The sequence below is a fragment of the Drosophila subobscura genome, chromosome A (assembly GCF_008121235.1).
Source record: "Drosophila subobscura isolate 14011-0131.10 chromosome A, UCBerk_Dsub_1.0, whole genome shotgun sequence".
Lineage (NCBI taxonomy): Eukaryota > Metazoa > Arthropoda > Insecta > Diptera > Drosophilidae > Drosophila > Drosophila subobscura.
This window is the reverse complement of record NC_048530.1, coordinates 3,376,622-3,402,362: the sequence shown is the minus strand read 5'-3', so window position 1 is coordinate 3,402,362 and position 25,741 is coordinate 3,376,622. Positions and strand designations below refer to the sequence as shown.

Here is a 25,741-nt window from a genome sequence, read left to right as displayed (position 1 = left end):
ATTCATAACACAGAATTCCGCTGTTGCATGTGCTGAGAGACTCAACCAAAACTCACATTAATATAAACTAAATTTAATTAAATTCAAACTCATTGCACGGGACTGTGGTGCGAGTGGAAGCCACGCAGGTCTCCAGTACTTTCCACCAGATGTAAATAATTATGAAAGTAATGCCGTAGGTCGCGGTAGTTCTATGGGAAATTAAATGCAGCACAAAACAAAGGAATAGATGATTTAAGTTATTAAAACTGCATGAAGCTGGTGCTACCTTTTTCAGAGAAAAACGAACAATTGAAAACACAAAATACTTTTCAAACAGGAGGAAAAATATTCAAAAACAATTCAAGCAATGATAATCAAAGAACTTAGTTCATTTAACCCTGGGCTGCTCCAATCTTTAAAATGACAGAAAATGTTTTGCTAAACGTAACTGTGCGAAGAGATTTCAATGTTATACTTGAAATGGTACGAGAAGAGAGCTTACTGTATATCAATTCATCTGTAGACACGTACAAACAGTTGCGAGAGCTCTCTCTTAATATATTTATGCATGTGCTTGCATGTGTGTATATGTAACTAGAAGAACGGACGCAGGTAGACGAGCAGCAGCAGCAGCAGCAGCAGCTACTATTAGCGGTTCCTGACCAACTGTTATACCATGGGGTGGGAGAATGGCGAAGAGAGAGGGCGCGGGAGAGCGGGAGCGAGAGTACAAGTGCCGAAAGATTCGCAACGAAAATCTGCTCAATCACTTTTCACTTAACCCAAAACACAAGAACTCCAACGGCAAGGGGGGAGTGAAGGTGGATGGAGAGTGTTGCGTTGAAGAGAGGAGAACACATGTGACCGGCATGAGACGAGGCAAAGCTCAAAGCGCTCTTCTGCGGGCATACCACGAGAGCGAGAGTGAGTGAAAAAGAAGGGGGCGAAAGTGATGTGTGTTTACGGGTGTGTGTGGGGGCTTTTGAACACCAACAAAAAGAAGAGAAGAGTGAACAAAAACAAAAGCTTGGAGGCCGAACACTTGGCTACCCTTGCAGGTGCATCGTGAAGCTCTTAGGGAAATTCGACTATTTGTGCGTAACGTGTGATACGCGTAAAGTCGGCCAATGGTACATGCCCTCTCCTAGGGTATGAAAAGAAAGAGAAACAGGAGAACAAATAAACAAACAAACGAGCAACAACAGCAGTGGCGGCAGCAGCAGCAGCAGCAAACTGGCAAAGAGCAAAAAGCAAAAGCAAACTTTACGTGGATGATGATATGCAAAAAAGGGCAAAGTCAGGAGGAGTGTCAGGGGCGGTGATGCTTGGGGAAAGGCAACACATGTGCCTCACACAAACACTCTCTCACACTCTCGCAAACTTGATATTTAATTCCTGCTCCAAAAAGTAGGAGAGAAGCAACACAGAATAAAAGCGTTGCCAGCATCAAAAGCCCCACTTGACCCCAAAGGAGCAAAAAAACACACACACAAACAACAAAGGCAAAATCGAAGCGAGAAGGAGCGAGTGGGAGTGAGAGTGAGAGCATGAGAGAGCATAAAGGAGCCAAAAATTGTACCGTCGCTGTTGCTTGACCAAAATATGTTTGCAGGCAAAAGTCAGCATTTGGCAGGAGTGCAGATCGGGGCACAGAGAAACGTAGGAGGAATCTATGATGGCAGCGTGAAAATCGTAGTATCGTAAGTACAGCTGACTGCATCGCAGGTTCGTTCATCTATTTATGACTTGTGGATTTTTGAAATGCCCCAAAAAACTTCAATAACAGAAATTTTTAAAATTCTAAATATCAGATCATGGCACCACTTTATCTGATGTTTTTATACTGAAGAGTCATATTTTTGTGTCTTCCATTGATTCAGGTTTTGAGTTCACAACCTTCCTCCTGACTCATGACTATCGCTGGACCGTCTCCTCTCTGATTGTTGGCTTATGCAAAAGGCTTTCGCCCAGGACTTAAACGCTCATTAAAGTGAGGAGCCTGCAAGAGGGAAACTCTCCATGCAATTTGTTATTGTTGCTGTGTTGCTTGCACCACTTTCCAGGGAGCGGGGGATGGATGGGGTGGTGTCGACTTATTGGCAGTTTCGAATGTGTCAGCAGCAGCAGGTGGCAACGCTCCAACGCCCCATCCTTTTCGTCTGCTTCAACTGCTCCTTCTGTTGATGATGAAAGTGCGTCAAATGGTTTTTTGATTTGCTTGTTTGCGTAACTGAGCTTCAAGCTTCAGTTTTCCTTGTCCTGCATCTGCCAGTGCCAGTGCCCGTGCCTGCCTGGCTGCCTGCCTGCCCCTAATCCTAGTCGTAGTTGTAGTCCTGCTCTGCCCATGCCCCTCTGCCCATGCCCCTTCCTAATTGCGTATGCGTGTGCTGTGCCCTTCCTGGCTGAGAGATCCTTGCGTAAATTTAACAAGTTCGCACTTGAGCCGAGTAGACCGGTTCCGGGCCTGTGCCCGTTGCCTGGCTCCGGGTCTGGGTCTGGAGTGCTGCCTTGCAAAAGGGAAAGCAAAGTAAGGCACAAAAACTACGCCTGCCAAAAGGCAAAGAGAAAGCAGAGGAGGAGAAAGCGGAGGAGCAAAGGGCGCGCTGCCAGCGAAAGACTTTCCCTGGGATTAATTTGATTTAGATGTTCAAGTGTTTTGCCTCAAGTTCCGCCCACTCCATTCCACCAGACCAAAACTTTTTCTATTTTTTTCCACTTTTTTCTCTTTCTCTGCAGACACTCCAGCGCAACTTTTTAGAATCGGAGAGCAACACACAGGACACAGGGTACACAGTTTTAGACTGTACACTGGAAAGGGGAAGCAAAAAGGACTTCCAAACACATCTATAAATGTCCTCGGATAGCCAACAATTTTTGTAAAATTTGTTAAGCTTCTTACTTTAGACTGTTAGTACATTTAGTTACATTTAAAGAATGTGAAATATTTAGAGACAATTTTCGTCACAAAATCCGAAATGTTGCAGACTTTTGTACAATAATTTGGCAACTTATTCGAATATTTATTCTAAGAATTTGAAGAGATCTGAGACCACTCTCCATGAACTTAAACCTTCCGGAACTCCGCTATAAAATATTACAAAAATTCAAAGTAAAGAGTTTATTACAAACCTCAATACTTGGTGACTAAATTTGTGTTCTAATTAATTTTGTTTTACATTTTTTAGGCTATTTACTTAATTGCATGAATAAGCCACTGCTCAAGTATTCCTCCATGTAAGTCAGGCAAGAGTTAAAAATATATTTAAACCATTTGCCTGACTTAATAAATTGAATAAACATAAGTAAACTCTTGCAAAACTCTTGCTTGAAATTGTGCAAAAAAAATAAACAAAGGCAAGTGGAACTCTGTAAAACTTTGTCCACTTAAACGAAGAGCAATTAAAGAAATCCCAATGAATGCTACCCGAAGCAGAAAAAACAACAACAAATGTTTGCTGCAGAGTATACGACTATTCAATATCGAATTGGAATACAATTACCATCTAATCAGGCTACAGCTACAGCTACAGCTGGCTCTGCTTCTCCTTATCCCGCTCCTTCCCCTTCTCCTTAATTTTCTCTTATTTTATTTTTGTTGCTGTTGTGTTTGTTTTCTTCGTCTTTTATCAACAGGAAACAAAGTTGCCTCGTTGCCGTTGACAGCTCGTAACACAAAATGAAAGAAAAGCACCAGAAACACTTAAAACGCTGATTTACGTCACGTCTAAGACAGCCAAACAACACCTCTGCCCTCGGCCCTCTGCCCTGACCCCTCACTGCTCACCCACCCACCCATAACACACCCCCTGCCCCACTTTGTGTTAACCCTTAATTGAATTGGTGGGGGGAGTGGGGGATAGGGGATCATTACAACGCACAAAAACGTTCACCCACATTTTTTGTTGTTTTTTGGCAAATTGACTTTTGTACCAAAGTGCAATGACTGGGAGAGGGTGGGGATGGGTGGGTAGTGGTATACACAATGACGGGGCTACAAATCGATGGATGAGGTGTCGACAATGCGTAGCCCCTCCTCACACCCATCCATCCATCCAATCCTTTGGCTAACCGGTACTCTTTTCCTCTTTCTCTTTCTCTTTCTCCTTCGTCTTCTCACTTTGCGCTTTGACAGCTGCAAATTAATTAGATTTAATTATTTGCTTCATTCTCTCTCAGTCCGGCAACGAGTCCCTGGCCCCTCTCTGTCCCTCTTGCTGTTCTTGTGTCCTGCCCTGTCATGTCCTCGCTTCTCATTTCGTTGTCCTTGTACATTGATTGAGCCTAATTAACTGTACTTGAAGTTTTGTACGCGCTCTGCTGAAATTTCTATCATCCATCAAAGCCATCAAAATCAAGGCACTTCCCTTAATAGCAGGTTGGATGGGGGCTGGGGCTGGGCCTGGGTCGATTGAGTGGCTTGAGCAAAACCTATTCCCTTCACCACAAAAATAGATGCATGTACAAATGTACATATGTATGTAATATCTCTCTGTTTCAATGGCCCTGCAATTATGGCGAAACATTCGAAATCAATCAATTAATTTTCTTATCGATGTGCTCTCATTTGTTGTTTGTTGTTTGAAGTGGGCATGGCAGGCAGCATCCCCCAGATTACAGACTAATTTGCAATTATATTTTCCTTGGAAATTAACAGAAATTATGTGCGCATGCAATTTTCATTTGCGGATGCATTTCTCTATTTGTTTGTTCTTGTATTTTGAAGGAAGGCTTGCACTTAGTTCAATAATCTGCCAAGTGCACCAATAAAGCGAACATAAGTTCTCGGTAATTACAGCACGAAGAACTGTTCTAGCACTAAAAGCATATTCTATTTGGTGCATTTTGGTAATGATTTCAGATGGCTGTAGATTATGGAAAGTTGCGAGAACGAAGCTAAAATTGCAGCAAAATCTAAGAAAAAATCTAACAAAAATCGTAGCAAAAACGAAAATAAATATTGAAGCAAAAATTTAACCAAAAATCGAAGCAAAAAGCGATGACAAAAATCGTAGCAAGAATCCAAGCAGAAATCATATCAAAGATCGAAGAAAAGATCGTAGCAAAAATCGTAGCAAAAATTTAACCAAAAGTGTTTAAAAAAAACGTAGCAAAAAATCGTCTTAAAACTGGAAACAACGAGAAGGGACGTGTGAGACGTTTCTTACGCGTCACAACTTTTATACCCGGCACTCAGTACTACATATGCAACTTAGCGGTTATATGTCAAATTTTACATTTTTTCTTCATCTGTCGTCTACATCAACAACACTACTCACGCCAACACGCTCCTTTAGCTCGCCACCCTCCCCTAGAGACACACTTTGCAGAGTCAGGGCAGATGTGTCAGGGGCAGAGGCCATAAACAGCGCGAAGCAGAGTGTGAATGCGCGGGACGGGGTGGGTTTGGCCACTGCAAATTAATTTCTTCATTGTGGCTATAATAATGATCCAATCGTATCCCAATTTGGTGATCTGAAGATATGGTCATTCCCTACGGAATGACGTTTTTAGTTTTCAGCTATCTTCAAAATTGTAGATTTGGGAGGTTTTCGCTCTTTTGCGGAGGCGGAAAGGGGCGTGGCTCATTTTTGAAATACACTTGTAACAGTGTGAGCATACAGAAGTCTGGATGCAAAATTTGGTGGCTCTAGCTCTTATAGTCTCTGAGATCCAGGCGCTCATAAGGACGGACGGACGGACGGACGGACAGACAGACATGGCCCGATCGACTCGGCTATTGATGCTGATCAAGAATATATATACTTTATGGGGTCGGAAACGTTTCCTTCTGTGCGTTACATACAACCGTTATCCGCACAAATACAATATACCCTATTTACTCTTCGAGTACCGGGTATAAAAAGCGGTAACAGAAAACGTGGCAAAAATTGAAGCAAAAATGTAATCAAAAGTTGAAGCAAAACTCGTAGCAAAAATCCAAGCAAAAATCGTTGCAAAAATCCAAGCAAAAATCGACTCGAAAATGTAACCAAAAGTGTTGAAAAAATTGTAGCAAAAATTGTCGAAAAACTGGATACAAAAATTGAAGCAAAAATCGCATAAAAATCCAAGAAAATATCTAAGAAGAAAATCATTAAAAAGCAGAACAAGGAGACATACAGAGAGAAAGAGTGCCCCCCCCCCCTTTATCTAATTGATGTGCTTTAATTTATTTGGAATAAAATGATTGATTTAGCTCTTAGTTTGAGCCACTAAATCTTAATTAAGTGCCTATATTTCGGGTTTCGAGTGTCGAGTTGAAGCCTGCACAACTTCCTCTGCACATATTTTCTTTTTAGCTCGAATTTTGAGCACCTGAAAAACCAAATGACATTTATCAATCTCCTGATGGATACATTTTGTGCATGCATAGCGACAGTGCGCTCCGAAAATATAAGTAGCTTAGGGTTTACTGACACAGATTATAAATTACTCGTAGATTATGTGAAATAATTATTTATTAGCCAGAATTGTGGGCGGGTACTTAGACGACTGCTTATGACAGCCTTATCACATTGAAACGCACTGCACACACTAAAGATTTCTCAGTCCCACTGAGAGCTGTAATTAATTCAGCAAATCATTTATCAATCAATCAACGGTAATGTGTCAAGCCACAGGCAAAGCCAAGAACCAACCAACAAAACGTGCAAAAAGCAGACCAAAACACTCGAAAAGTGGGCTAAAGAGTGGCCACAGCAAGTGGCTAGCCAACGACAAGGTCGAAATTGTGGAGGCCTAGCCAGACCCCCAGCCCCCGCCAGTACCACAAGTGAACCGAAAATTGGCTTACAATTGGTCTTGTAAGGCAATCGAAAGCGGCGGCGACAGCCAAAAGTACTAAGTAAATCAAACGTCAAGTGGCGGCCCGAGAACCGAGAGCCGAGAGCCGAGAACAACAAAAAAACAACTACAACGAAAGCAAGAAATAAAAATACAAATAAAAGAACAAACACGTTACGGCAATTAAAAGCCAAAACGGAATACAACAACAACAAAACATTTAAAAACACAAAAAAAGAGAATGATTGGGAAGGCACTTGGAGGGGCAGAGGTTTTTGATACCCTCGCTAAATTAATTTGTTAGCCATATTAGAAGTGAGTTGATTGACAAAATTGATTTGAAGTATTTCGATTTACTGTTCGATGTCCTCAAGGGGTATACAAAGTGCCGCGCACAGCGCACAGCCAAGTTGAATGGGAGGAAAACAAAACCAACCATTGGATGTCGTCGTCGCTGTTGTTGGCATGTCAATAGACCAGTAAAAAAAAAAGAAATACAAAAGGCAGACGAGAAATATCAAAGAGGAGGCTTAGGAACCACCGCAGTATTTCGACATTTCTGAGCTGCATTGACACTTGGCCCAATATAAATTATACAAGTGGAAAAAAATGCCATGGAGATGACAGCGTGCGGTCCCGTTGCCATTCAGGAGTCGAACATCGACTGTTGAGGCCTGTAAGCTCATTGGAATTCCTTATCATTCCTTAACTTTAACCTTAACTATTATACAAAATATCTATCCATACAAAATTTGGATGTTATCATTACTTGTGGGAGTTCAGAGCGCATTCAATGCACTCGCCTGATTGATTTCTCAAATAGTTGAACGAAGAAATGTTGTGCAAGCTTCAATAATCCACAGCAAAAAGGGGAAATTCCCATGTGCAACATATTTTTTTTGTGTGTGTATTTCCCTTTATTGAAAGAACGTTTTTATGTGGCAAATAAAAGTGTCCTGCCCCTGCCCCTATCCTTTTCAGCGCTCCAGCCACGCGTGTCACGCACTCATCGCTGCAAGGGGGGCAGGGGGAAAGAAGGAAAAAATGAAGAAGGAAATTCTACAATTATGCCCCAGCTTGACCACAGGCATGATGGACACTCTGCATGCCAAATGGCAAGCCAGAAAATGGACGGACGGACGGACGGACGGACGAACGGACGAACGGACGGGCAGAGGCAAAGGCAGAGATGAAAAACTTTTCCACTTTGCAACTATTTCAAAAGTGAAACGAAACTTGTGGCCCACTTAGCCAGCTATGTACATATATACGAGTATGTGCGGACTTTTACTTCTCCTTTTGCTTTACCCTTCAACCCATCCTCCAGCTCCAGCTCCAGCGCTACCTCCTCCTCGTCCAGCCAGTACATTTTTGTGTCAACGCTTGAGTCCACAGTGCTCGGTTCTTGGTCCTCTGTCGATTTCCAATACGGTTCGTGTCTTTGCCTGCTGCATGATTTATGATTTTTGTACCAAAAAGTATTTGTGGCTTGTGTGCCCCCTAAAACCAACCATACCATTACCCAACAGCCCAGAGTCCGAGCCATGGCCAGAGCCAAAAGTCCGAATCGGAAACCGGCAGCCGGCAACCGGAGAGCAGAGTCAGCGCCAGAAGCGTTCAAAGTTGTCTGCTCAAATCATTTTAATTGAAAATTACACATGAGCGAAGCCGAAGAACTGCCAAAGAAAAGAAAAACAAAAAATGAAATAAAAATGAAACCCACAGTGCAAAATGTTGTGAGCAAAACGAACTTCGATTGCTCTGCTCATTATTCAAGTGAATTCTTTACAAGTCGCGCTGCAACGTCAATATTTCTTACACATTTTGATGTAATTTTCCAAGTGGGAATTATGTATTTCCACTTATAAATTCTTGATAGATTGTGGTCCATCATGGCTTTTATTTTCATCAGAATCTAATCTTTTCCTGCAGGGTTTAATATTTAAAATATTTTCAGCACATCTTTGACTTTGCTGGTGGCCAAAATTCACGTCACAAGCAACAAAGCCCGTGTGAAACTTGCAGCGGGTAGAGCAGCGAAATGTATCCGAGCAGAGTACCCCCTCGAAGCACCACAGTACCCCTGATGATGATGATGTGTGTGTGTGTGTGTTTGTGTGTGTGGAGCAACACATGTCCTTGGCTCTGGCTGTGGCTCTGGTCACCCGGTTTCCGCCTCTAAAGGTTTCGCGGGGCTTGGCTGGATTGTGTTTGGTCCGGGGTCCGGGGTCCGGGTCTGGACTGGCACATGGCACGTTTTGTACGTACCGGAAATGTCCATTCACTTGCATATTAACAAAGTTCCGCACACACACACAGACTGCCCCTTGACCTATGCATATACTTGGGCAGTACTTAATAAACTCCCGGGAATTGGACAGACATACAGACAGAGAGAGAGAGAGAGAGAGAGAGAGGGAACGAGAACGAGTAAAGTGAAGAGCGAGGAGAAGGCCAAGCGAGCTGCTCGTACATCATAGAGTCCAGTCCGTTCATATCCTTGCCAAGGGCCGCCTGCTGTGGCTGTGGCTCTGGCTCTGGGGCTCTGTGTTCTTGGGGTCGGTCTTGGGCTCTTTTTAGTTTGGGGGAAACAGGAAAGTATTTTGAAGGCACCGGAAAACGGAAGCAAGCAATAATTCAAATGAATTTCAAATCAAATCATTACAAAACATTTACAAAGTATGCGCCAAAGCGCTGCACAAAACCGCACCACAGGGAAAAGGAAATGCCATGAAAAAGTGGCAGGAGGAACACTTGAACTTTGACTTTTTCCGTGACCCACCAGCCCGCCCGCCAGCAGCTGCAGGTGGGCCAAAGGTACAAGCCAGAAGGCCAACCCAATTTCTCCATCCAACTTGGCCTTGCAGTGATTAATTTCTATTATTATGACACTGATTAGGTCCACTTACAGGCTCATTACAGTCATGAGCACATAATGCACAGCCCGGGACACGTGACGGTGATTTAGGAGGAAGACCCAGGACCCAGTCCGAGTCCAAGCGATGGGGTACCCGCGAGGGTACTGCGTTTGCTCCTACGGTTGGCGTACATTTATCAAGACATTGACCGCCGCATGCAGTGCCGACGACCGTTTGTCTTGCACTTGACCAGCCCCCAGGCCCCAGGCGCAGCGCGCTCCCCCGGGTAGGGGGCACCTAAACACGGACACGGACACGGACACGGACATGGACCCGTAACCCCGGCCTCCGCCGACTGCTGCTGCTGCTGTTGCTGAGGCCCTGAACATGAACACCAGTTGGCCCATAAATTAAAGGGCCCCGGGAACCCAGGCACTACACTACACCAATTTTGAGGCTGCTGGAGCAGGTGCTGTGCGGTGGCAATTGTAAATGGAATTTGAATATTAGAGAATCCTTCCGAATTAAAGCTATCGAATGAATATTTAAAACAATTACCATTGAACGACTTTTTGCCAAGTTTTAGGAAGCGAAAATGGAGCATTTTTATGTGTGAACTGATCGAGTAAAAACAATTCTTTTCGAGTGGTTCTCAGAGACCATAAGAGCCAGAGCAACCAAGATTTGCATTCAGGCAGATATAGATGTAGAAGACATGTGTAGATGTAGAAGTAGATGTCGATAACAGTCGTGTAAAAAAGTCGTGTAATGTATAATGTATAAGGTAGTGACGCGTCTCACAACGTTCCTCATCGTTTCAGTGTGTATCTGCGCCAAGGTTAACATTTTCTGTTTGACAGATGTTGGAGATATTTATATATTATATTTGATATTTAAGAGTAAATGTTCCAGAGGGTTCCCATGTTGGAAATCCAAGATTAATAAATCAAATAAAATATGCAAAGCTTTGCGATTGGAAAACATTATACAAAATGAAACCTGTCTCATTCTAAGAGCTTTTTCAATCAATTCCCATTGCTCCACCAAAATATTCGCTATTTGTGACTAAGTATTCAAACCCGACTGAGACTTTGCCCGTAAAGTATTCCAAAAAGTGTAATGTGTTGCACAGTGTAATTGGCTGCTATTTAATAATTTAAATAAATAAATTAATCTGGCCGCTTGCAGGCTAATAATAATAATACAAAAAAAAAGGGATGGAAGTACTCAAAAAAAAACAGACAGACCTAGACGAGGGCTTAACTAGAGTGAGGGAGGAGTAGGGTTGGGTGTGGGGCAGAATCAACCGCGGTTGGGACGCACGACCATCACCTGGGCCTTGTTCTTGCCCCGCTTGTTGCCACGGCGCCGGCGGCGTTGCAGGTTGTTGTTGTTGACGCTGCCACGTCGCTTGTTGACGCGACGGCGATTGGGCACACGACGACGGATGTTGTTGTTGTTGCCAGGACGACGACGCGACGAGAGGGCGCCCTGAGCCACGATCTGGGGCAAAAGATCCGCAATGGGTGAGGCGCCATAGATGGCCTGATTGATGGCCGAACTGGTGGCCGTCGAGCCCGACGACGTGGACGATGAGGAGGTGCCACCGAGGTTCACATAAATGGCGCCATTCGTGGTGGTGGTGACCAGTCCGCTGCCCGTGCCCGTGCCCGTGCCACTCGTGGTGGTGCCCGTCACGAGGGATGTGCCCGTGCCAGTGGTGATGCCGGTGCCCGTGCTGCTCGGACGCAGCTGCTCCAGCATGTCCTGCTTGTTCGTAATGTACTGATTCAGGGCAGAGTTGAAGCCAGTATTGGTCGAGGTGCTGCCGCTGCTGCTGGTCAGCCCCGAAGCCAGGAATCTCAGCTGTCCGTTCTCGTTGCCGTCCTTCACAAAGATGCCCGCTAGCCGTGACTCGTCGAGGTCCAGCTCTGGCTCTGGGTCTGGGTCCGACTCTGCCTCAACCGCCAGCTCGACCACTTCGAGCTTTTCGGGGATTTTGGATGAGGCCACGGGCGAGGGCGAGGGCGCCGCCATGGCCGTTGCCAACAAACACAAAATGTAAACTTTGTACATCATTTTGGGTGTAATGCTCTGCGTCGACTGCGTATCGATGACCAGTCCCTGGCTGCTTATATACCAACGAATGAGTTGACGCAAATTCAATATTTCTTTTCGATTCGCGCTTTCTTATTTCTGGTGGTCATGTGTGATAGAATTCTGCCACCATACGACTATGATTTTCATATTTTGTTCGGCAATTTTAGAAAGCCCCGCGCGTACCCATAGCCCCCGGGGATTTTGCTGAGCGGTTCGGCTAAGCGTGTCAAGAAGTACTTTTATCCCATTGTTTGCCCAGCGAAGATCGTGAAGCTCAAGAGGCCACAGAGGCCATAGCCAGAGCCGCACTTTAATTAAAATTTAAAATCAGAAACAGGAGAAATGTCTACCGTACACAGAAGATGCAGCCGCAGTCCGGGTTGGGTGGGGGACACCGTGGGAAAAGGTTGTTGGCTCTGAAGTGAAATGTGGAGACAACAAGTACAAAAATCTCGCAATGTATATAAAAGTGGTTTAAAAAAAAGGAATTTACCCATCAAATTTTGCACAAATTCAACGACTTTCAACTGCTAAAAGGCATAGCAATAAAATGCAATAATCTTTGACTTATTCGTGGAAAATTCTATTTCGTACTTGGAAACAATTATCACAAAAGAAGAAATATTGTTTTTGTGTTTCCCTCAGGGTGCCGCCTGCCATTTCGTGTAATAATAATAGTCTAATGTTTATTGTGCTTTTTTGCGACCAAAAATTTTCTACTTGAAGCGCAGTGCCGACAGCATGCCAGGATTCTCTGTGGCCACATGTCCGCTTGCTTATGGCTGCTGCTTTTGCTTCTTGGACTTTTTGGGAGCGCCGCCGTCAGGGAGAGACTTCTGTTAGGGTGTGGCGGGCTCCACGCGCATAATGCCCGAGCTTGTCTCAATCAGCTCGATGCGCGGCTCTGGAGCATCGTCCATGGTGACGGTGACGTAGCCAGCACTGGTCTTGATGCGGTTGACAACGGACGACTTGTCATGATTCTTCTCATTGGAGCTCTTAGCTGGCGACACCAGCTGCGACTTCTGCTTCTGTTTTTTAATCGTCTTTGTCTTCATTTTAGCTTCTGAAGGTGCGAGGGATAAATGTTAATAAATAAAATTCAAAACAAAACCCACAGCTTTGAGGAAAACGTTTCAGGTCTGGCATAAAATATAATGGCAGTTCCTTGGCTCGATGTGCACGGAAAATGCATTTCGGAATAATATTTTGGGCAATTTCTCTTGGGTCTGGGGCCAGTGTGCCACACACAGATGGTGCGGGTGTTACCCCCGTGGCGGGTTGGGTGTGTGTGTGTGTGTGTGTGCGCTTCTCAATTTTTCGCCTAAGTTGGCCAACGCACCGACGGTTTTGGGAGCCGAGTGCCCTGGGGGGGATGGGGCTGTTGAAATAAATTTCACTTACGCCAACGCCAAGGCACACACACGCACACGCATGACGGAGGAACGGACCCCGTGTGCCCGGAATGGCAGCTATCTCCGAGTGTCTGTCGCAGTTCGCGGTTCGTCGTTTACTTGGCAATGCAATTACAGGCGCTAACCGCGCGTGAAAACAGCAGCAGCAGCAGCAGCAGCAACAACAATCGCCTCTGATACAGTTTTACCCACCCCAACCCCCCAGAGGCAACCCACATCCAATCTTACCCAGCACCCACTACTCCGCATAGGCCATACCCTGGAAAGGAAATTGTCTGCACTGGGGGTCGTCGGACTTGATGGATGAAAGGTGGATCTTTATCTTCATAGCTGCACAGGCTGACAGTTTAAATGTTTCGATAAATATTTATATTTTTAATATGTTCATTTGACAAAATCATTCAATTTTTCAGAGAGCAGCTCTTCTTCCTCTTCCTTTCCATGCCGCAACATCGGCCTCTTACTCGTACACTCCTCATTTGTGCACCTAAAGATCTGTCCTTTAATCTTTTAATAAACACCAAAACTAGCCTTGATTGTTTTATTTTTTGAAGCCCTTTGATAAGCCAAGAGAAATATGCCAAAGCAGATGTAAATGAAGACCCTGAAGCGTCGATTTTGCGCTTGTTTTCAAACCTCAATATATGCACTTTTATTTCAGGAATATTAGCAAAAACCAAAGTCCATGGATTTGTCTTTTTATGGCTGATATACTCGTATGTTTCTTACATTATTCCGCTGAGCGCCTTATCGTTTCTTGAACACTAGAAGAATGCCCAATAAAATGCATCTAAAGCAAAGCAACAATTTGTGGAGCTCACAACTAGGCAAATAGACGCACTAAACTCTTAAAGAACTGATCAATTTTGTTGTTTCAAATATTCATTTATATTTATATTATTGATGTCCAGCTCAAGTGAACTGAAAATGCTCAACGAAATTGTACATTTTAGAGCCCATTCCTATCGTTAAGAAATATATTCCATGGTTTAGCGACCACTTTGAAGGGGATGAAGGTAGATTTGAAGCTGTGGTTTTGCCGCTTGTACCATTTGAATTTCATTGAATTTAAAATGAATTCATTAACTAAGTATAAATTTCATTTTTATGTGGGCGTTTCTTAATAGTTTTCCCAGCAGCGTGAAGCTGTCATGGCAACGAAGCAGTCGACTTCAAGGGTGCTCTGGGTGTCTCAACCTGGGCTTCAGGCTACCCTTTGCTCACCTTCGTTGCTCTCTCTCTCGCTCTCTCTGCTCACTGCTGCTTTTGCTGCTGCCACTGAGAGCGGCTTAAAGCGACGCAATGACAATTAACAACAGGCGACAAAACGACAACGAAATGAAGGTGCGAGAGCGTGGCCCAAGCAAAGAGAGAGTCAGCGTGAGCGAGTGGTGGGTGGTGGGTGGAGGCTGGCTGAGGTGGGAGAAGATGCCGTATCAATGACAGCGGCAGACAAACGTGAAAATGCAGAGCAGTAGATGGGTGGGGAATGGGATGGGTGATGGGAGGGGGGGGTGTAAAACTTCAACTCTGGATTCTCCTCGAACCTGGAACCGCAAGAGGCATTCAGAAAATACTCTGCTCATTCCCTGTTTTTCACACACACACACGCACACACACACACACACCTACGCATATTAGCACAGGCTTGAATTTTTCAGTTTTTCCTCAGCTTTGGCCCGAACCCCAACCCCAACCCCAAGCACACTTCACTTTATTTTCATTTTCACGTGCAATTGAAGTGCAAAATGCGTTTGGCAATAGAATTGCCAGCCAAAGTTTTTCCTTTTGCCCTAGTTTTTCCTTACCCCTCCCCCCCAAACAGCCCTCCTGCCAAAACCAACCACAATACAAAATTCACTTCAGTTTTGCTTCACTCTTTTTCTCTCACCCCACCCGTTTTCTCACAATATTTTTTCCTGGATTTTGCGTTCGGGTTTCGGGTTTGGTTTTGAAAACAATTTTTATAAGTGAAATTTCAATGACATTTTAATGGAAATTGCAAATGAATGAAGGGGCCCAAGAAAGCACGAAGAAAACTCCTGGCACTCCTGCTTAAAAATGTAGGGGGGGGGAAACACTCGCACAAAGTTGCATAATTGATGAGAATATTTTTGGATTCTACTGGTTAACCGGCAGGGTAACAGCGGGTGCCAACTAATTCAATTGGAAATGGAAATGGAAATGTCGACATATAAAGGCACTTACAAAAATCTAAAATTAGTACAAGAAATAAATAATTAAGCCATCATGTGGGAATGGAGTTCAAATGCAGACTAAAATTAGATTATGTTGAAGTAGTTTTAAATATAAATATAAAATGCTTTTATACAAAAATATTTAACCACCTTAAAAAAATCCCTTTTATTTATATGACTACACCTGAGCCAGAAGCCATCATCTGTGGGAGGTATAAATAAATAAAGTGACCAAACAATTACTAAGTTGTCTTTGATGTAACAGTAAGTAGAAAAACTTATCTAAACAATATCTTTTCTGCCAAAAGAACTACTCTTGTTGTACACATCTATCCCGCTGCAACGTCATCAAATATTTAGAAAAAAAGTAGTTCTGAAACTGAAGTTTCTCCTCAAGCACATCTACCATTGACTTTTGCTCTTTATACCCGGTACTCGAAGAGTAAATAGGGTAGGAAACGTTTCCGACACAAAGATCCTAAGTCTGCTGTATCCATAATTTTGAAGATTCCGCAGGGAATGACCACATCTAAAAGGTCACAGAATTGAGATTAGACTGGATCATTGGATTATAGCCAGAATGGAGAAATACATTTTCAGGGGCAGCACCCACCCAAATATTAGTATTAAATATTATTATATTAAATAAATAATATTTAAAATAATATAAAATAAATATAAATAAATATAAAATATATACATATGTATATGTATAAATATATGAGAGGAATATGAACCATGAAGGGAAGTTGGTAATACAACTACCCGAATCACAGACCTGTAGGCGGAGGGAACTTGAGGGGCTAGGCGGTGGACCATCATCTTTTCCGTGATCAGCCACTCGCTTTGGCCACTGTACGGCTTTAGGAGAAGGCAGAAGCAAACACAATTTTCGGTCTCTGTTTTAAAATTTAGCAGCCAGCTTTTCGCAGCTCAAACAAAAATAATAAAGAACGCACCGATTTTAGTCTTCCATGTCGAACGGAAAATACTAAGATTAAATCTAGCCTCTGTCGCTGAAACACATACACATACTCAACGAGAAGAGACGCTTGTGAGACGTGTGAGACGCTTCGTACGCGTCACTACTTGTATCCCCGGCACTCAGTCAGCACATCTGTTTGTTATTATTGTTTTTTTTTTCGAATTTTACATTTGACATTTTACATTTGTTCTACATCTGTCATCTACATCATCATCAAATGTTTATTAAAGAGCATCGAAAATTGGAAAGTATCTTATTAGTGGAATATTATCACCCTAATTAAGTATCCGACGGCAAACTTAATGAGAACGAGAAGGAACGTGGTAGACGCTTTGTACGCGTCACAACTTTTATCCCCAGGCAGTACATCTGTCCCTAAGTGGTTATTTTTTCGAATTTTACATTGGTGGCTCTAGCTTTTATAGGACCGACGGACGGACGGACAGACGGCCAGACGGACAGACAGACAGACATTGACACGGCTGATGCTGATCAAGAATATATATACTTTATGGGGTCGGAAACGGATTGAATTTAAGTTTTCAAGAACGTTTTGCACGCTGCATTTGAACCAGATAATCGATCTCAAGTCGGCGGCCAAAAAACTGCCACGATTCGACCACCAGAATCACATCAATGTCCAGCAAAAGTTCGAGAATCATCGCCAGCACTCGGAGCACAGTCGGATATCGTGGCTCTTTCCAAATGGCACTCTTACTACCATAAATGGCTGTCGCGATGACAAAAAAAATTTGATCGATGTGCCGGAGAAACTACTGGCCCCCATATTGAATGTTCCCCACTTTAAAGCGGCGCCAGGGCACAATTTACAGTACCTGCGCTTGCGGTCCACGGCGCATTCTGGCTCCAGAATCAGCATAAAGACGTTCGCCGTATGGTTTGTGCTGTCCATCCAGACGTTCCGCGTTGATGTCTATTCGGAGTTTGTCTATTATGTGACCAGAGAAATGCCAGGCGTGATGGCCCAGCTGCATGGCCATGGGCGTGTCTACGTGTCTGCCACGACCATCCAGGAGGCGGACAAGTTGTTGCTAAAACCATACACCCTGATCCACAATCACCGCAAGGATCTGGTGAACGTTGAGCACACAGTGGACCAGTAAAGGAAGAATATGTGTGGGAGACAGATATACAGTAAAGATACAAAAACACAAATGAAACTAACACAACGCTCAATGATCACACGGCGCCGCTCCTGTGACGTCGTAAAATAATTTAGCAGCGTTAAGCCGCAACTGCGGTGGATTAGCGCAAGTAAATGCCTAGGATGGCAAATGTTGGGACGGGTCAAGCAGTTGTAAAAGAACAATTACCATTGTACATATTTATTTATGTATGGATTCACTTGAATACTTTGCTATCTGCGGTGGATTAGTACTAATTATGTGTGTACACGTGGTGTCAAGGGGCAATAAAGTAGAGTAAAAGAATGCAGCTCAGGTAGCCTGAAGTGCCAGCGGACATTGAGCCTCAACGCATATTTACCTAAAATTGAAGCAGTGAAACCAAAGCGCTGTCCTTTGACTCTGTAATTGTTGCTCTGCAAACTCCACGAATGGTTTAGGCTTATGTTAGCTGTGGGAAAGAATTGTTAATAACACGACTCAGCGCTGTTTGTTGATCCCACTGAGCTCCTTGGGCTCCGCTTAATTCAGTTAACTCACATTCACAGTATTGGGATTGCTGCTGACTTCACGAAACAAACAAAACACAAGCAAAAAAATAAAAACACAAAAACAAATGGCTACACAGATTTAAATGTGACTCTGCTAGTTACGGGGTTAAGGAGATGACATTCTGCATAGTGATGACACGCCCAAATTATCGATAAAATGATGTCTGCAGGTAGTCTTTTCTCGCCCTAGGATCGCGGCATTGAAACATAAAACATATTGATCACATAATTAATAACAAATTTATGTATTTGTGTACTTAAAGTGTCTGAAACTTACAGAACGGGTGACAAATATTAGCTGACCAAACTTAATGTTTAATCTTAAAATAAATAACAATAATTAAACGAATTCAATGTAAAATTAAAGTAACATTAAACGCTATCTAAGTGATTGAAATATTTATATTATGTTTGTTTAGCCAAAAATTGTTAATGCAATTTATTTCCATGGCAGAACTGGGTTTGAAGCTTAGCGAAGGTTTGAAAAAACCTTCACAAGAAGCACACATTTTTTGTGGCTTCATTAAGTAGAAAGTTCTGCCACAGAAAATAAGAATCATGGTTCTGTAAACTATTTTAAAGCCACAAATCCATCAGATGGAGTAGGTTCCATTTTTGGTCAGCATTGTGGAAACATTTCTCCCTTCACAGAATTCTTAAAAAATCTGGAGATCTGTGAGGAACACAGTGCCCTGCTCCCAAGACCAGATCAGAGAATTGTCAACATTGTGTAGCACGTGATATCAATGCATTAACGGAAGTGTTTCAATTGTGTGCACGCTGTCCGTGTCCCTGTCCGTGTCTCTGTCCGTGTCTGGGGGATGGATGAGTGCAGGGCCCAAAAATAGATGCGGAAATCCAACAAACTTCTGGCTAAAGATCAATAATCGTCGCAGGGCTGTGCTGTGCCGTCAGGTAAGACGCCCCCGAATTGTGTTCTGGGGGGAACATTGAAAAATGTCGCCCCCGAGGCTGTAGAGTCATAAAAAAAGTGAGGGAAGACACACCCCGCCGCCCGGAAAACGCTTTGTTCTTGGACCCCAACAGACGCGACAAATAAATAACCAGAGAGAGAAATACTAGAGGGCGTACCGATCTCCGGGCTTACCCACTTAAGCTGAACCGAAACTCACCGAAAACTCCTCGAGGGGCGACACACAAATTAACACACAACAGGAAGAGCGGTGAGTGGTGAGAGCGGGGGCGGCAGTCTGCCTGCCTGAGGGGGAATCTATTCTTGGCCTCGCAGACAATTTGGTCGCTTGATCCAGTCACTGCCGCAGTCAGTAGGCAGTTGTTCCCCAGCATCCCGCCCCTCCAGCGCCCCATGTAGCACCTTTATTAATTGCAGCCGACGACGAGACGAGCGTTTGACATGTTTAATGCGAAAAATATCTAGAGTTAGTCTCAGTTTTTCGGTATTACGAGGGGACCAGCGGTTCTATTTCTGTGCCATCTGCAGAAATTCTCTCGCTGAGTCGGTCTCTGTCTCCCCTTGTGGAAATGCATTCCCCAAACATCATCTATTTTCTGCCAGACTCGTGGGGCATAGTCCCCCAGACAGGCCCCAGCAACAGAGCTGCGCAGACTGAAGACTGAAGACTGAAGACAACTGACGCCAGACAGCAGCAAAAGGCCAAAGTCGAACATGGAACGGAACTCGGGGATCGACAGAGAAATGCAGACAAACCCCGCTGACTCGGGGAGATCTCTTTGTGTCTTCGAAGGAATGCAAAAAGAGAGACTGAATCACCCAGCAAAGACCAAAGTTTTCTTAGCTGATACAAATATCTGGCTACAGCGAGGATGTGAAACGTAATACCCCCGAAAGGTTTCCACTTTTCCCACTCCTAAGTGAACCTTTTTGTCGCCCAAGTGGATGCTAAATCTTAGCTCTGGGGTGTGTCCGAGTGTGATTAGGCCCCAGACCTGCGTTGACAGCTGCAGGCGGACCCAATTGCAATTAGGCTGGCACAAAAGTATTTTCCTGAGGACCTTCATAAATTAGGCAAAAATTGTGGCGTGGGTTCTGGGGCTCTGGGGGTCTCGGTAACTGCCAAAACATGAAAATCAAATTTCCATGGCCAAGTGGAATGCATTTTTGGTGAATAGTTCTTTGACCACTTCAAAATCCACTTGACTGCGGCGCCCAAAACCCACAAAAAAACCAAAAAAAGAAAAAGAAGCCTGCAGGAAATATATAAGAAAAAGGGAGGAGGAGGAGGAGGAGGACAGGGACAGTTGGTTCCCTTTTTGTCATTCGAATGCGAGTTTTATGTAAATGTAAATCAATGTCCACTGCAAATGCACTTATCGCAGGGACCTCTGCAGATACTCGTAGATTGGAGTGCACTCTGCTGTCCCTCAGTCCGTCTCCCCCTCCCTCTCTGTGTCTCATCTTTGGAGAGTTTCCTCCCCAGACCCCGTTTTGGGGTTGGGTTACACTCTCGCAAGGATAATGACAGGGCTGGGCGGTGGTTACGTGTCGTTTGTGGAGTTCTTTCGAGCAGGTCTCGATTTGTTTCCCCTCGTAATTTGAGCTGCAACTTCTTTTCCGTTTGAATTTTCACCGCAAAGTTGTAGGGATTTTTGTTTATTTGTTTTGTCAACATTTCTGCTTTTTGTTTCTGGCGCATTTTTTGTTGTTTTGTTTTTGAAGCTGTCTACGGTTACGCATCTTCTGCTCGTTGGTTTTTCCATTGAAAGTTTCGGGTTCAGGAAATGCAGCAACTCAATCAGAAAGACCTCTCCCGGTCCACGACTTGTGTGGCTTTTCTCACACACATTTTTCACGCTAAAACACGTCCGAGGGTCGCTCGAGTCGCTCTCTTTTATTGGCTTAGCTCTGGCACCCGCTGGTTCTGGTTGCCCCGTTCCGTGTTGCTTTCGTTGCGTAATGAATTTATGAACAGAATTGAGTCCAACAAAAATGAAACTACCGTGTCTTGGTTCTCCTTTTTGATATATGTCTCTATACATTTTTATGCACTGCACTGCATGTGGCGTCAGCGTCAGCGTCAGCGACCACCGCGGCGGCGCTTTTCATTGGATTTTCATTAATTTGAGCCGGTGTAGGTTTTCCTGCCTCCCTCCTTTTGTTTTTGGCCCTCGTTGTTGTTGTGGGGCCGCGTAATTGATTCGCGGCTCATGCATCCTAGGCAAACAAATTGAATTGCATCGCCTGCCAGCTGCGGGCTTCGGGGGAGTGGCACCGTGGCACTGTGGCAAGCGAAAGTGCCGGAAATTCGTTTCATGCGATTGTGTTGAGCGCAAAGTTTGCTTTACAATATGATTTCATCGAGGTAATTAAACAGATCCAACCGCCACGTAAAGAGGATTCATGCGGGATATGGTAAAAAATCAGCAGAGCCAAACCCCCGAAGAGGGAAGGTTGCGAGCAGACCAACCTCAGAGCAAATATAAAGTCAATGAGCCTCGCAGGCAGGTGGTTCCCAATCCTATTCAAAAAGCACTAAGCCCGAAAACCCCTTCAAAAATATCCTGTGTAAAGGAGCCTAGAAAGGGGCCACCAAAAACCTACCACAGATGTTAAGTGCACTGCTTTATGGGGTTGCTTATTTGTTTTGTCGTGGGTTCTCAATGGCAGAATAAGTTTTACTGGCTGGACTAGGACTACTGGGAATTCATCGGCTTGTTTGCACTCTTAAGCACCACCACAGGCTGCTCCCTGGCTCCATTGCTCCATTGCTCCTTGGCTGCCTGTTCCCTGACTCCCTTTCTGCCCGTCTCCATCAATCATTCGTCGAAGCAGCCACAATTGAAGCTCGTCATTGCGAGTGCCACAATCAAATGCGCCGACTCATTGGAGTGGCTTTCGTGTTGTTTTTGACACATTTTCGTAGTTCCAAATCGATCATTATCAACGGTCCAAGCGAGCCGACATCGCAACGCCCTCGAAACAAAAATCAAAATAAATTCCACCACGAAACCAAAGCCACATTTAGCCACGAAGCTGGGAGTACCCTCTACGGTGAGATGGAACACTTTTCTGGCAGTTTAAAGGAAATCCGCTTTGGCCTACTTAAAAGAAGAGTTCCCAATGCAAATTGTGGACCCAGTGGCTTCTGCTGATGCTCATACTATCCTCAGACTAGAGGGTAGCGCGGCACAGAGCACAGGCAATGATCCACCAACTGGTGGGCTGCTAATTTGGTGCTCTGATTTGGTCATTTGCTGCTCGTTCGGGTCAGCCCATTGTCTTTCCTTTCCTTTCCGTTTTTTGTTTCTTTGGTTTTTCGTTCGTTTTCTTTTTGGTGTAGCGCTAAGCTGGATTTGTCTTTGTTGCCTTGTGTGCAAATTAAGTTTTATTAATTTAATTTTTTAACGAGCTGCGATCGGCACAGAGATTTATAGTTATGCTGGGGACGATGATGATGATGATGATGATGGGGCAGGCATCCGCGTCGGCGTTGTCCAGATTTATTGAGACATATATTTTCTGTTTCGTTTTTGGCTTATTTTCTAACGTCATCTCGTTCGTGGAAGGCATCGTAATGATCGCTGATGAGGTGTTTATGAGCATCGCCAAGCATTTTGCATTAGTCACGGCCATTGTGGCGGCGGCGGCGGCGGCGGCGGCTACCATGGGGGCGTATCAAGCAGCGGCCTGCCCTTTGTATTCTTTTGTTCCCCTTCCTTCTCTGTCTTTTTTTATATACATTATTTTTTTTGGTGGAATTTCCTATGTGGGGCAGTCATTAGGCGGCAAGGGAAATCGATTTGAAGCGTTCCCCCGGCGAGTGATAGCAAATCGACAACGTGAGAAATTGATTTGTGATACGAAGTGCAGGAGTGAGTATAGCCAGAGCCACTGGAATTAGCCGGAAATGGAGCCCCAGAAGTGTGCATTTAATCATAAATTATGGAGATGATCCTCGGGGGTTTGGATGATTTTTTGAGTAATTTTGAATGCTTTTAGGGATGTCCATCATAAGTTGCGTTTGGTTGCATAACCCCAACTGGCATGGCAGCAAAACAGATCGGAGCCCCCTTCAGAAACCCCCTTAATGCTGGGCACAATTATTTCAACAGCTTGAGCATGTTTTTCGTGCCAATGTTCACAGGCGTCACACATCTTTCAACAAATCCCAAAGTTCCGCTGGGATGGGCTCAGTGTGTAAGACCCCAACTGGGGTATCCCCGAAACCGATCAAAACCCCCTATCGGAGTGCCGCAAATTAATTTTTAGAATACTTTCAACTGCTCTTAGAGCATTTTTTCCCCCAAGACATCGCCTCCTCGGAATCTCTCTCTCTCTCTCTCTCTCTCTCTCTCTCTCTCTCTCTCTCTCCTGAAACCCCCTTCGGACTATCCTTAATTATTTTTTTCACATTTCTACAAAGCACTTTAATCGAGCGGCGTTAATGGTGCCATTGAATGCGACCATCCATCTATTTGCCTCAGCAAAACACATTAACACTCCCCCGCAACCCGCAACCCGCAACCCACACCCGCAGCACCGTTGCGCCGTGGGTCGCAAATATTTCCCCACTTAGCGGATCTCGCACTTTGGAGCCCCCCGCAACCCACCAAAAGTGCAGTACGGAAATCAAACAATGCCATTAGGCTAATAATTGCCGCTCGTTATTGTTGTAATTGTAGCGGCAGGGAGTGGCCGGAGGAAGCCCACAGAGAGAAAGAGATGGAGAGGGAGCGGCACCCACAGAGATAGAGGGAGAGGGCGAGGGCGAGGGAGAGACATACTAAACGTATTAATTAAGCTATTTATCTAAACTAATGCGAGCATTTAGTGGCCAAGACAAGAAGCAAATTGCACTCATTAGCCAGAAGCAGTGGCAGCGGCAGTCGCAGCGGCAGCGGCAGCGGCAGCGGCAGTGGGCCTTTGCCTCTCCATGTTGCCTCGCTGGCGCTGCTCCCAATCTTCGATGAGCGCCCAATCGCTTCTTGCTGCCAAGTTTGGCCGCACGGCAAACCCATGAGATAATTGGCTTGGATAAGTAGACACTGCAGAGCAAGTGCCGGGAGTCGGAGCGTTCCCCGGGGCTTGGGGAATGTTTGGGAACCAATTGGAGATATCGTCACTGTGGCGATGCGATCAATGTGGTCGGTCGGTCCGTGGACCAAAGCTGCTGCTGCTGCCGGCGATGGACACGATGCTAAATCATCATTAAAGCCGTTCGACGAGCATCGCTGCAACGGTATCTGGCTCTCGGTCTCTCTCTGGCTCCTGCTCCTGCTCTTGCTCTCTCGGTCCAAGTTGAATCCACCCATGAGGTGCCGTTGTGCGCCGCGGTGAGCTCCAAACACTTATTCACCACGTTCTCTCGCTGCTCGCAGATGGACGAGAGTGCATTTTGCGTTTGCTGTTGTTGGGATGAAGCTGTCACCCCATAAGTGAATTCACCTTGTCGCGGGCGCTCCGTGTCTCTGGCTCTCGGTCTGGGCAGCTTATCGTCTGCCGCATCATTAGCTTGATTATGATTATCAATGAGCACATCGCCAACGCTGTGGCCGTTGCCGTTTGCCGTTGCCACATTAAATAAAACAAGAACGTGTCTTTGTCTTTGTCGCTGTCGTTGTCTCTGGCTTTGGCTTTGGCTTTGTCTTTGTCTCTCTGCCAAGTGGTAACGACACTAAAACTGGAGCGAGCTCTGCTGTGGGAGGGGAGGGGCTCTCGGGCATATGCTTTGGCACTGGCTTTGGCTTTGGGCAGCTGGTTAACTGACCGCCGGATGGAGCATTTGACCGTGCCTCTCCCCGCACCCCGCTCTCTGACAGCCACTGACTGCTCAAATTAATCGTCAACTTAGCTGTGGAGTCCAACAGCCAATGCCATGCCGTTTGTAACACAAGAAGAAGCGAAGGGTGGGCTACGCAGAGTACGCTTATAGAGAGAGCTTAGGGCAGGGATTTGAGGAAAGGAACTAGACGGAAATATGTGCAAGAAAGAATGCTTAAGGAGAGTCTTTGAACCCCCGAACATCAGTGAAAAGTCGACAGCATATTGGAGCTACATTTTGGAGCTCCTCGGCAAGGGTATTTGCAGTTCCTTCGTACCCTCGTGGGGTTTTCGGTTTGGGTCTCTCCACTTGTTTTAATTTTCGCGCCGTAGTTTCGTTTTTGGGGCTTTCTCAGATTATTTCAAAGATCTGATGCGGTCGATAAAAAGTCACAAGAAACAAAAACCACACTGGGCTTCCATTGTTGCGTTCCGACAGTCAGCGTGACAAATTGCTGCAAGGCAGAGATTGGACCCGTCCCCTCTCTCTCTCCCTCTCTCTCTCCTCTAATCATTATGATTAGCATAATGAGCATAGATAGTGAGCTGATGAGGGTGGGGGCTCTGCATACTTATTGATTCCCGTCAGCTGTTGCTGGTTTCTGATTTCTTTAATGGAACCCTCCCAACAACGGCGCCCCGCGGGGACACATGGATACATGGAGCCCCATCCTGCACTTACACGTAATCATAATCGTAATAAAAGGCCACATATGGTTGCCAGGTAGCAGGATATGCCAGGATGCCTGTCCATGGATGGGGGGGAAATAGGTAAAATTGCCATTGAGCAGATGAGCAGGCAGGAGGGAAGGAGCGAGGGAGCCTGATGCCGCACACACCAGGAAGGGAGAGTGTGCTCATATTTTAACACACTCCACCGATCCCATTCCACGCCGAACCATCAAAAAGGCAGCAACAGCATCATCAACATAAGCTGGGATACCAACCCCTCTGTCCGCCTCCC

At 45.0% G+C, this 25,741-nt stretch overlaps 1 protein-coding gene and 1 pseudogene across 1 annotated transcript; both read right to left on the bottom strand.

Moving 5' to 3' along the window:
* Nucleotides 1-10,896: 10,896 nt before the first annotated feature.
* LOC117893078 (period circadian protein) lies at nt 10,897-11,660 on the bottom strand. The gene has a single exon (XM_034799499.1). It carries the CDS (start codon nt 11,658-11,660, stop codon nt 10,926-10,928), a length of 735 nt encoding a protein of 244 aa, XP_034655390.1. The 3' UTR covers nt 10,897-10,925.
* Nucleotides 11,661-12,499: 839 nt separating this feature from the next.
* On the bottom strand, nt 12,500-17,917 carry LOC117893070 (annotated as a pseudogene).
* Between the last annotated feature and the right edge of the window lie 7,824 nt (nt 17,918-25,741).

What these genes read in the sequence shown, in the direction of transcription:
- LOC117893078 (XM_034799499.1), bottom strand. Translation starts at nt 11,660, where the DNA reads ATGGCGGCGCCCTCGCCCTCGCCCGTGGCCTCATCCAAAATCCCCGAA.